General features: G+C 40.5%; 1 protein-coding gene across 2 annotated transcripts in view; it reads right to left on the bottom strand.

Annotated features, from left to right (window-relative positions):
- ZSWIM5 (zinc finger SWIM-type containing 5) overlaps window positions 1-12065 on the bottom strand; it is a 149692-nt gene that overhangs the window by 30060 nt on the left and 107567 nt on the right. For both annotated transcript variants that reach the window (XM_067467907.1, XM_060773403.2), the window contains exons 3-4: window positions 6140-6288; window positions 3341-3491 (exon numbers count right to left, since the gene is read on the bottom strand). In XM_067467907.1, coding sequence (XP_067324008.1) covers window positions 3341-3491; window positions 6140-6288 — 300 coding nt within the window. The remainder of the gene's footprint in view (window positions 1-3340; window positions 3492-6139; window positions 6289-12065) is intronic.

The raw sequence follows: 12065 nt of genomic DNA on the forward strand, positions 1-12065 counted from the left end.
TCTGTTTCTCTGTGGAATATTTCTTTCACAGCACTTTGAGATATTTCAATACAGGGAAAATAATACACATATGAGGATGAAGCAATTGAGGATTTACATCCCAACTATCTAATGTCACAGGTTAGTTAACAGAGCAACCCACTGGCACATCAGCTCTGTTGGCTAAGATTTGCCAGTGGATGTCACAGAAGGGATGGAGAAGGAACAGGGTTCACAAAGGCTGGATCTACGCTGCCATATAATCAATTTTCTGAATCCAGATTATCTGCTTTGAACTGGATTATATGAATCTACACTGCCATATAATCCAGTTCAAAGCAGATAATCTGGATTCAGAAACTGGATTATATGGTAGTGTAGATAGGGAAGAAGATACACTCACTTTTAATCTCCTCCAGCCAAGGGACACAGCCACAGTGACAGCACAAAGTTAGGTCAATCTGAAGATATTCCTAAGTAATTTTCAATGCCAATGATTGAAGGGCTTGGATTAACACAAATGTAGCTTGGCTAGCATTGACTCTGCTTGGTTCCTGGCCAGTTATGATCGCGCTCCAATTCATGGGATTTAATTAGTATTACTCACACCTGACTGCATTTGGGACACTCCAAATGTTACGCCACTTTTATAAGAGTTACCAGGGCCTTCTTAATAAGATGGTCTTAAATGATATTTCCCAGAAAGTATCATGAAAACTGTGTGCGGCCAATGATCAGCGCTTGCAAACTCCTGCTATGCTGAGGCCCTTTATAATGTATGTATCTCCTTTTCAAGCATATATACCTCTCTTTTTAGACTAACTAAAAAGACCTAACTCCCAGAAATCCCAGCCAGTTTGCCAGCTGTTACGATTTCTGGGAGTTGAAGGCCAAAACATCTGGGGACCCACAGGTTGAGAACCACTAGTTTAACCCATTGTGCCACCAGGGCCTTGGGAATGATGCTGGAATATAGATAAAATTAAAAATATGGCTGATGCAGTTAATTCAAGAACACAATTGTCCAGTTTTCCTAAAAGGCCAAACAGTTATTTGGCATTAAAGGGCAACCCTTTTGTACAGGAATTTCCATATCTTCTTCTCCTTGCATGTTTTGCACAAAGTCCAGATTGCCTGGATCAAACAAAAGCTCAAACTGTGTTTTAACAAGTACCAGGCAGCATGGGAAAGAATCAGAGCATGTGAGTTTCATTCAACTGGTGCTATACCTCAACCCAAGCCTATTTTCCCCCATATTTTGCTCTCCCCCCACCCAAATCCCCAACAGTAAACACAGAAAATACATAGAGTCTCTAGACAGATTAAGGTCAAGCTTTAGCCTACCTATTTTTCAATCTTCTTCTCATAATTAGGATCTAATCTTCAGTATTAGTGCTTTGTGATTAAAGCTACAAAGATTCTTGTGCTATCAGGACATTCGCTGTCCTTTTGTGCTTCAACTGGTGTATGAATCCCGAACAAATGTCTGAATTTTACCAAATCATGAAAGTCCCCTCTTGAACATCAATTTCTATCCAAATAACAAAATAATGGCCATTCTGAAGTTTAGCATAAACAAAAAAGTAAACATAATTTGGAATGATCAGCTTTTTTTTTTAAAAAAAATGAAGATCAGTAAGGATTTAGGGTCTTTGTGGGTGATTAAAGGGAGGTTTTCCAACTTGGCCTCCCCGCCTTATGGAAAGGGTTATGGAAGATTTGTTCAAGGAGAGCAGACCAGGTCTGTTGATCATCTCAATAGAAGGAACACATTTTCTAGCTATAAAAAAGAGCAAACATACAGCCTTAATGAAGTTCAAAGGAAGGAGTCATCAAGTGTTTATGGAACTGTTGAGCACTGCAAGATCAATAGAGCACCTTGTTCCTCAACCCATGATCTGGTATGATATGAATAAGTTTCTTTCCCAAGGGGTACCCATATTAATCTATTTCAGCAAAACAACAGAGTCCTTTGTTACTATCAAGCCCTATGTGATTTATTTTAAAAGGTGCTTTCACAGGTTATCTCAATTCCCTCAGATATTCTGCATCAATTTTTGGTCTGATTCCAATGCCTACCATGTTCAATGTGCTTGCATCTGTACTGCCTCCCTTATTCCAGCAAATTGGGAGAGTGGGGATTCCATGGCAGTGGTTCTTAACCCATGGGTCCCCAGAGGTTTTGGCCTTCAACTTCCAGAAATCCCAACAGCTGGTAAACTGGTTGGGATGTTTGGGAGTTGTAGGCCAAAACACCGGGGACCCACAGGTTGAGAGCCACTGCTCTATGGAGACTGACCATAGAATTGCACTAAAGAAACCATATTAATCAAATCCACAAGAAATAAAATCTGCAAATGTTAAGCCTGGTAAGGTATAGGGCTGTCTGTACCTAGTATTTTTATGGACAGTTGTGGAAAATGCAGGAGAACACGTGTTCCCACTCTATTTTAATACAACAAACAAAGGTCAAAACATGTCTTTGAAGAGTTCTGAAGAAGGCCTCTTCCAACAAGCCATAATTACATGTATCCCTAAACTGTGGTTAATAAAAAAGTAAAAGCTTCCCATCTCTTCTAAACTGTATTGAATCAAAAGAAGAGAGAGTAAGCATCAGAGCAGAAGGCTTGTGGCTTCTCATTCCCACCATAACAACATTGTTTATGTCTAAATCCAACTACCAGCAACCAAATGAAAAGTTATGGCAGATTGTCTTAAAATATAACACTCTTTCTCAGTTTTAAGCCCCAAGCAAAATTCAAAAGAGACAACTGAATTGGCAGTCTACTACCCCCTACAACACTAATGAACAGTGGCAGGCACTTATCCTGGCTACAAAAAGGCAGAGATGTGACCTGCCGGCAAGCAAGATCTTTGTGTATTGGTAATTTCCCAAGCAAATGAAGAATAGGAAAGCAAACATTTTTCCAAACCTCAATATTACATCTTCAGACAAGGTCGTGCACAGGAGAACAGAAGAGGTAGGGTAGATAACAATACCTTGCAGAGGAACCATAAGCATAAGCTTAAAACACAAAGTATCTCAGATTCAGTCCTTTCTTCTCCTTTTACAAAAGAAATCAGGAATCAAGTGCTGGAGATTTTATGGTAGCCCACGCTTCTAATCTGAAAAAAAAATCACCCTGCAGTTTCCTCTCTCTGACAGCACACATCCTACTCTATACATCCTAGTCTGTATAGCTTCCAACTGTCTTCAGAAGTCATCCATTCAGAGCAAGTCAGACAACCTCCAGCAGCCTTTTGGATTTGTGTTCTGCAAGTGTGCCTTCTGGGGTTCTCCATCACAAACCATTGTCCAAACTGACCTATCTAATCAAAGTCCAGAGTTACAGAAACTCACCCAATTCATCCCAGAGCTGTCGGCATTTGTCTGTCATGCCTGTCCCTTGCTGTCTCCACAGAGCCAACCGTGGGTCTGCCATAAACTGTTCGGTGATTAGTGTCAACATCCTGGCTCCATTGGAATCTCTCATGCGCAGCATTTCACGAACCTACAGCAGAGGGGGAAAGAGCATGAACTTTTAGCCACATGGTTATTGTATTAAAATGAAACAAGACCAGGCTTTTGCATGTTTCAGGTAGCCTAGGACTATCTCTGTAGGTTTGTGTACTTCTACAAGAACAAAACAATTTTGACGATCTGCCTCCTCAATAGTTGTGAACATGTGCCATCACAAAGCACACTCTGCTTAATTTAATCTCCAACCAATTAAAGGCAAACATGGCAATCCAAGGTGTGATATATCTTCCCTGAATACCAGAAGATAGGGAGATAATGCTGGCCTTAGCTCAGGAAATTGATTATTTCTCTAGTCTATATCCAAGGGCCCATCTGCAACAAAAAGGGGGCTGGCCAGATGACGTTCTGGCCAACCCGCAATTGATTCGCCACAAACCAGGAAAATCCTGGTTTGTGGTGAATTAATTACATAGTGGATTTATTCTGCACCTTCTTGGAAGGTACAGGATTAAGCCACTACTTCTGGTGTCTGAACCACAGTCCAAACATCATTCCCACAGTTTTCCAGACTAAATTAGTCCAAAAAACTGTGGGAATCCCACTCCCTCCCCCAAAGCCCCCAAACCCCTTTTAAAAGTAAGGAAAACTTACCCAGCCTCCATTACAGTATTTTCAGAGCTCTCCTGGCGTGTAGAAGTGACATGCCAGGACAACGTGTGGAGGGGTGGGGGGGAGAAAATCGCTCTCCCCCCCCCCCCTTTCTGGAGCATCATTTCTACATGCCAGGAGAGCTCTGACAATACTGTAATGGAGCCCGGGTAAGCCTTACTTTTAAAAGGGGGTTAGGGGCTTTGGGAAAGGGGCTAGAGTCTGCAGATGTTCTGCTGGGGCAGTCCCACAAGAACATCTGGACACCTACCTCAGAAAGTGCGCACTTTCTGAGGTTGGATGTGGACAGGCCCCCAGCAACATGCTCCTGGGATAACGGCCTGTCTGGACAAGCCCTAGGATAAATCAACATATCCTCCTTTTCTTTACCCCCTACTCCTATCTTACTGAGACAGACATGCAGACAGACCATTTTAAGCTTCACAATTTCTTTCTCAAGGGTGATTTCCGTTCACTCTTCATAGTCCGATTGTTAAACAACTATGAGAAGCAGCATGGAAGATGCTCGAGTGAGGTAACGATTACTATGCTCCTCTTCCAGCATAGGATATAGCAAATACTCAAGTGTGGGCCATGTGCAAGGTTTGGGTAAGTTAGCATCCAATTCCCCTGCTTACCTTCCACAGTTGGAAAATGAAAATTCAAGCTAGGAGAGTGCTCAGGGAACTCCTTTATTTCCTTTCCTTTAACGTGATAAAAAAAGGTTGGAGCTTAGTCTCAACTCTTTTTTTTTTTAATGTTACAATGTGCATCACAAATAAATACTATTTCAACACTTCAACTAAGCCTTCTGATCTGTTGCAAGAGAGGGAATGACCTCCAAATCAAGAAGAACATTTAAATTTAAATTCAATCTCGGAAAAATATATGGGCAGTTTGTGGCTTGGGTGGGGAGGTTCCTTCTCCCCACTCAGAATGCAGTTGATGGTTCAGTTGATGCAATTACCCGTGGCCTCTCACACGTCAGGGGCACAGGGCCAAAGGCAAAGCGTAAGGTTCCTTCCTGTTTTTCCCCAGTCAGTTTCTGAACTTCCTCATACCTCTGTTATCAATATTTTATGTGTTACTTAAGTGTAGTAAAATGGATGGGATAAGGCTGATTGTTTCAATGACGCTATGGAGTTGAAAATGGGTTCACATTCAAAGATTTCTGTGCTGCAGTTTACTGTATGTTTTATTTCATGTTGTTTTAAATTTAATTTCTGCTTGTAGAATAGCTTGCTTTTGGACCTAGTACAAGCTTCCAATCTTAAGCAATATCAGAGTAGAAAATAAATAGAAGTTCAAATGAAGTCTTAAATGTTCAATACTTTTTATGCTCCATCTTTTTGTATTACTGGTATTTATATTCCTTTGAAAAATGACCCTTCCTTTGAGAAATGTATGCACAATAATCCAGACTTTCCTAACCCGGTTTCTTGGAAAGGAATGTTGCACTTCCATTTTCAATTTATGCAACAATAGCATTGTGCCAAAGCTACAGCTGACAGGGATTATAGTCAGGTGAAGCCTATAAAGTGCCAAGACTATGGTACCTTATGATCATTTCACTCTCACAAATAAAAGAGTTTCTATTAGCTACTATACTATGTAGTGCACACACACCCAAAATAACTAAAAATTTTCATGGTAAAATGCACTTCAGAGATCTGTACTGGGGAGAACAATGTCAGGGATGAGTCTGATATACCAAGAAGGTGAAACCAAGTGTTTTCTTTGTCTTCCACATCATTCAAAGACTATGTTTCCTCTTTTACACATGTGCCAAATACATCCAGTTCACCTCTGCTCTGCTGGAGAGTTACATCTCCTGACAAACTAATTGGGAACAAGATGCTTCCTTTGATACACAGCAGCCTATTAGGAAATAATCCATGGCAAACTTTTGTAAAGGAGTAAAAGTTGTAATCTGCAAAGAAAGGTCAACAACATCCAGATACAATATATACTTTAAAGTGAAATGTGTGCCAAGCTTTGGCCACAGTAGGAGGTAAAGAAGCCTGTGCTTACCTTAGCAAACATAGAATTGAGTTGTTTCCCAGAGCCATAGTATCCTCCTTGGGAGAGGAACAGCTTCACCTGCTCTCGAACCTGCTCCTCATCCAAATGCCAGCAATTCTCATCATCGATGCTGGCCCCTGCAGTGGGATCCGGAGCACCTGCGGCAAGAAAATCCCAGCAATGAAAAGTCACCATGAGTAGAGGCTTCATTGTGACAAGATGGTCACTCCATGCCAGCTGATTTAAATCTTGGCAAAGAGAATTCCATTGAGTTTTCTGGGGTTTTTAATAGAGAAATTCAAAAACCATCCTTTTCACAAACGAACACTATAGCATTTTCACAAATAAGTTTTATTTCCATCAAGGAGCAAATATCAATGTATCTGAAGAACTACTGGGCATTAGAACCATATATTTATTCATTTATATAACCATATCTATCCAGCAAAATATCTCAAGATCTCAGGTTGGCATGTGATAAAATCAATTTAAAAGAGGAATTAATTATGCAAACATTCTAAAAACATATTAAGCTTATTGGTTATAATGATTTTCATTCTATCTGTCGGTCAGCAGTCTTGTAGACACAAGGGTTTAACCCATTGTACCACCGGGGCATGAAAGATGGGGAATAGTGTAATGGGGAACATTTATTGCAGGCACTGTTCTGAAGTATATGTGTGTTATGTATACATATATGTATAGATTTTGGGAGTGGGGAGGGAGGGGAAGCAATCATACTAATTATTTGTATTTGATCTATGTAATTTCCATAATATGATGGTTTAAAAAGGATTTTTTTTTAAAAAAACTGTGCCAGAAAAGTTTTAAACAATTTTAAAAAATATTATCAATGCAATGGCTCTTGAAATGAGACAGGACCAAAATGAATGTCAGTCCTTCTGGGCTGCCAAGTGATATGTAATGCCTCAATTTGGAGTGATATTACACATATGCCACAAATAGGATCTATAGATCAGGCACCTCAGACGCTCTACAGATGTACTAGACTTCCATTATCCAGAACCCTCATATTTATAGGTACTCTTCTGTGGTGATTTAGCAATGCAGTTCCTCAGACCAGCCAGTGAACACTTACTGAAGAAGGAGCATATACGTTCTGGGTTTCAGGAGGCAGTTGAGGTCCAGGAAATGTTAAAAATGTCTGTGCAGAAGACACACAATACTTCTGGCACAATCAATACTATTTGGTAAGCAGGATATTATTTCAGGAGACTATCCCTGAAGATGTTGTGTAAAGCAACTGTGGGATCAACTCATAAAGCAGAGTAATGTAAAGATGGTGACAGCAGATCTACAGAAGATGTTCTCTTCAATCCCTATGGTCAACCTTTATCGTGGAAGAAAATAGCCACCTTTGGTATCACAGGTAGCCCAGAATAATTTGTAGCTTGCCCCATCGCACTCCGGACCAATATTCAAACAGAAAAAAATAAATGCCTCTTCTAAGTGATGGAAATGAAGATGGAAATGAATTATTAAGCAGACATAGCTCGGTTTCTACCAACCTAGTTAACAGGAAAGTAAAGCATTAAACATATTTGAGAAATGTATTGTCTAAGGCTTTCATGGCTGGAATCACTGGGTTGTTGTGTGTTTTCCGGGCTGTATGGCCATATTCCAGAAGCATTCTCTCCTGACGTTTTGCCTGCATCTATGGCAGGCATCTTCAGCGGTTGTGAGGATGTATATTTGAAAAAATCAATGATAATTGGGAAGGAGAATGTTTTAATCTCCTTGCTACCAAATTGGTGCTAGGAAACAGGCAGTTTCTGGGCTATCTATGAAAGGAGTATCCATGGCTGAGCCTTCTGCTCTCAGATGGGAAATTCTGTTCTATCCATCTAGCAGCAGGAGAGAACACAAGGAAAAATGGGAGCGGGGAGCTGTTTAGAGATGCACAAACTGTTCTTTCTGGAAGGTCTAAGGCTCCATGCATTCAAGTGAGTACTGTGCACATGGGAATGATACACAGCAAGTAGTATTCTGCCTGTCTACTTCTGTGTGCATTTGAGGAGGTATCATGGAGACTGCTAGTCTTAGGAATGGTACTTAACAGGTGATTGTCTCCCAATGGTATAAAAAATCAGTTTGTTTTCGCTACTGTTTAAAATGTCTCACATTACTTTAGATAAACAGAGGCCCTGGAGACTGTTTAGTAACTGCCAGTCACTCCTCTGTAATGCTTGCCATTCCAAGGATCGGATCCAAACTCTAAAATACTCAATCGGAGTATTTTCTTTTGGAAGAAGTGTCACGACTCAAAAGAAGCAGGCTTCTGTCTGCTATTCCCAAAGCTACATGCCTCCCCCTCCCTCCTTCTTCTTTTCTTTTGTTTCTCAAAATATTTCTGATTTGTTTTTCCACACCCACAAGCATGCAGGGCCTCTTACTTTTCAGGCTTGTATTTTAGCAATGCAAGGCATGCAATGGGTTTGCAGGAGCAGCTGGCAGCCTAGCCGATGCGCCTTGCACAATTAACTGTTTCCTTGTAGAAGATCCTAAAGCCACCAAACTGTATGAATATCCTTGCGGAGTCTAAAGGAGCTAAGCTCTGAAATGAAGGATACTGAGTTGACAAGCTTTTCTCCCCCCACCTCTTTGAGGCAGGTTGCACAAGGAGAAGACAAAGCAACATTTATGAAATGCTCCGTTGCAGGGCAGTCCCATGAAATTAGACAGCATTTTACATTGTTGTGTTGCAGCCAATTTGCAGAAGGCAGAGGACGGAAAACAGGATCTATGCTATTTTCAAACTATTGAAATGTTTCAAAGGCAGCTTTGTAAGGACCTGAACAATGCTGCTACTTTGGAGGAACTAGCAGTATCTCTGCATCTGGATGTTTGACATCAGATAACAACAAAATCAAAACAAAACAAAACAAAGCCCATGTTCCCTCCACCAGGCTGGATCAGCTCATGGAAATTCCTGGGTGAAAATCCATGACAATGAAAAGTCATGGTGTCTGGAGCATGCTCTGTTGAACTCCAATTTGCCTCTTGCATATTACCACACTTCGGTGAGTAAAGGGGTCATCGCGGGAACAGCAAGACACAGGCAGAAGGAAGAAAGCAATGGTGCGAGTGCTTTCCAGCTTAGTCTACATCACTACTCCCCTTCAGAAACAGCTGATGAGTAAACGATGCCTAGCTCTTATTTATTTATTTCAAACGTTTATATCCCGCCCATCTCAACCCCCCCCTTGGGGGAGGGGGCCTTAGGATGGTTTATAATCGACAATCATTAGATGCCAACAGCAAACATACAGTAACAGTACAAAACAGATTAGCATTAGATAAACAACAAGATTATAAATATCCATTAAAATTAAAATATTAAAACATAACCAAGCCCAAATCTCTTCCAGACAATACAGAAGTGTCACGCTAATAAAAGTCACACCCCTTTCTGGACCCAGAGCATTACATTCTCACACCCTATAGCAACATTTCATGTTGGTGTCATACTTTGGAGACTTGCATCATTTCGTGACACAGCATTTAAATTTCACCAGTAAACCAAAGATTAAACCAACACATACATAAACTGTAATAACAACACATACCAACACATACATAAACATTAAACCAACACATACATAAACTGTAATAACTGTAAGACACATACATAAACTGTAATAACAAAATGTATGGAGACACAACATATCTCATGAAAACCTTGTGTGTGTGTGTGTATTGTGAGATAATACATATTTCCAAGAATTTTGTCATATCTTGTTATGTTTGTGCGACACACCTACACACTGTAGCCAACAAACTAACATGTCGTAATACACAGTTTGGAAAGCACCAAGATGGAATATAAAAATGCACCTGGAAAAATTACGTTGTAATAAGTAAAAAAAAATGGAGATTTCATCAGAATGATGAAGGCAAGGGAACTTATTATTATTATTACTTTATTTGTACCCCGCTAGCATCTCCCGAAGGATTCGATGTGACTTACAGCAGGCCGAAGCCCAAAACAATACAGCAATACAATACATAGCAAATAAAACAGTCAAGCAAAAACAATGACAATAGCAACACGACAAGACATTATTAAAAACTGAGTCAGCCGAAGTAGGGTACAGGGTTAAAAGTGCTGATGTGTCGGAGGGGTGTGGGATTATAATAAAAGTGCGGTGTGCAGTGTGCGGTGATCTTGGTAACTGAAGTGCTTCTGGGATTTGGTCCTGGGAGATTCCTAATCTGAAAAGGCACATTGGAACAGCCAGGTTTTCAAATTCTTTCTGAAAATGCCAGTGTAGGGGCTTGTCTGAGATCTTTCGGGAGGGTGTTCCAGAGGCGGGGGGCCACCACGGAGAAGGCCGTCTCGCGTCCCCACCAAGCGCGCTTGTGACGCGGGCGGGATCACGAGCAGGGCCTCTCCAGATGACCGGAGTGAGTGTGTGGGTTCGTAAACAGCGATGCGGTCACGCAGGTAGGGTGGTCCCAAACCGTTCAGGGCTTTGTAGGTAAGCACCTGCACCTTAAATTGGGCTCAGAAAATAAACGGCAGCCAGTGGAGCTCCTTAAACAGCAAAATATTTTATTCATGTATGGTAAAATATCAGCTGTTTTCAATGTAGCAGCCTTCAGATATGCTGGATGCTGTGTCTCCTCATCCCAGTGAGCAGTCCAATGGACGTGATTATTGTGAATGATAGGATCTGTAATGAAAAACACCTGGGAGGGGCTGGATTGCGTTTTAGAAACCGTTAAATCAGGGGTGGAAATTGTACAATCCTCCAGGTATTATTGGATCGCAACCCCCAGCAGTTCTAGCCAGTAGAGTTAATTGTAAAAGATGTTGAGAGTCGCAATCTAACAATGTCTGGAGGGCCCTATAATTTCTCCTCCTGTAAACGTTTAGCATAAGAGACTTGTTTGGCAAGCTGCGAGGCATGATTTACAAGATTAAAACACAAGTCTACTGTTAACCCAAGTTTCAAAATGGCCAAGTCTTCAGCTCAGCAAAACATCTTTCATCCTGTGATTATCTTGGAAATTAACATTGCATGTGACTTAAGGAGTAGGCCAAGGGCAGTCAATGTTCCATAGCAACTTGGAAACATTTCTGCCATTATGATCCTTTGCCGTAAACCTGGAGGAACCCTTATCTCAGTCAGAAGTCAAGAATATGTCATTGTTGAACAAATCGTTGTGCTTTATTTTTATATGGACAAACAGCATTAAGGAGCAACATACACAACCAATCTTATTTTGCTGGGTTTTTTTTAAAGTTTCTTGTTCTTTTGGACTCTATGCTCCAAAATTGAGCAAACCCAAGAGGAAGAACCCGGTCTGGATTCTTGAGAGTTAACTATGATTTATTTTAATGTTAATGTTTACTTGTATGTTTTGAGCCTGACATGAATTAAATAGCACAGATTCCCAAAATTATCAGGGAAGATCTAATTACCAGAGGATTTATTTTGCTTTTGTATTAGAGATTCATAAATGAATGTGCTAATACGAGGCTCTGTGATACACATGACAGAAAAGTTGATGATAAAGCGATACAAATTATATGGGGGAAATAGATACACATTGCAAAGTAAACAATGGAATATTGGGCATGTTAAAATATTAATAAACTGTACTGTCAATTTCCTTTTGCTAACAGTAACTTCTAGTTTAGTCAGCCAGAGGCACATGGAACATAAGGAAGACAATAGGCAATTCTCTCATTTAAATTCCATGCCGATTGAGGATTGAATAAAGAGAAGGGCATAAGTCTCCTTCACCTGTCACTCATACAGCAAGACTGCCATTTTCAAAATCTGGTCTCAAATCAGTTTTAACAGACATCTTCCGACCAGCTTTAACACTATTGATTTTTTAAAGACATTAAATCTTTGCTGGCAGAACTCACAATTTTGGAGTTAGTTAAAAATGAGGCAGAGAAACC

Source organism: Anolis sagrei, chromosome 4 (assembly GCF_037176765.1).
Source record: "Anolis sagrei isolate rAnoSag1 chromosome 4, rAnoSag1.mat, whole genome shotgun sequence".
NCBI lineage: Eukaryota > Metazoa > Chordata > Lepidosauria > Squamata > Dactyloidae > Anolis > Anolis sagrei.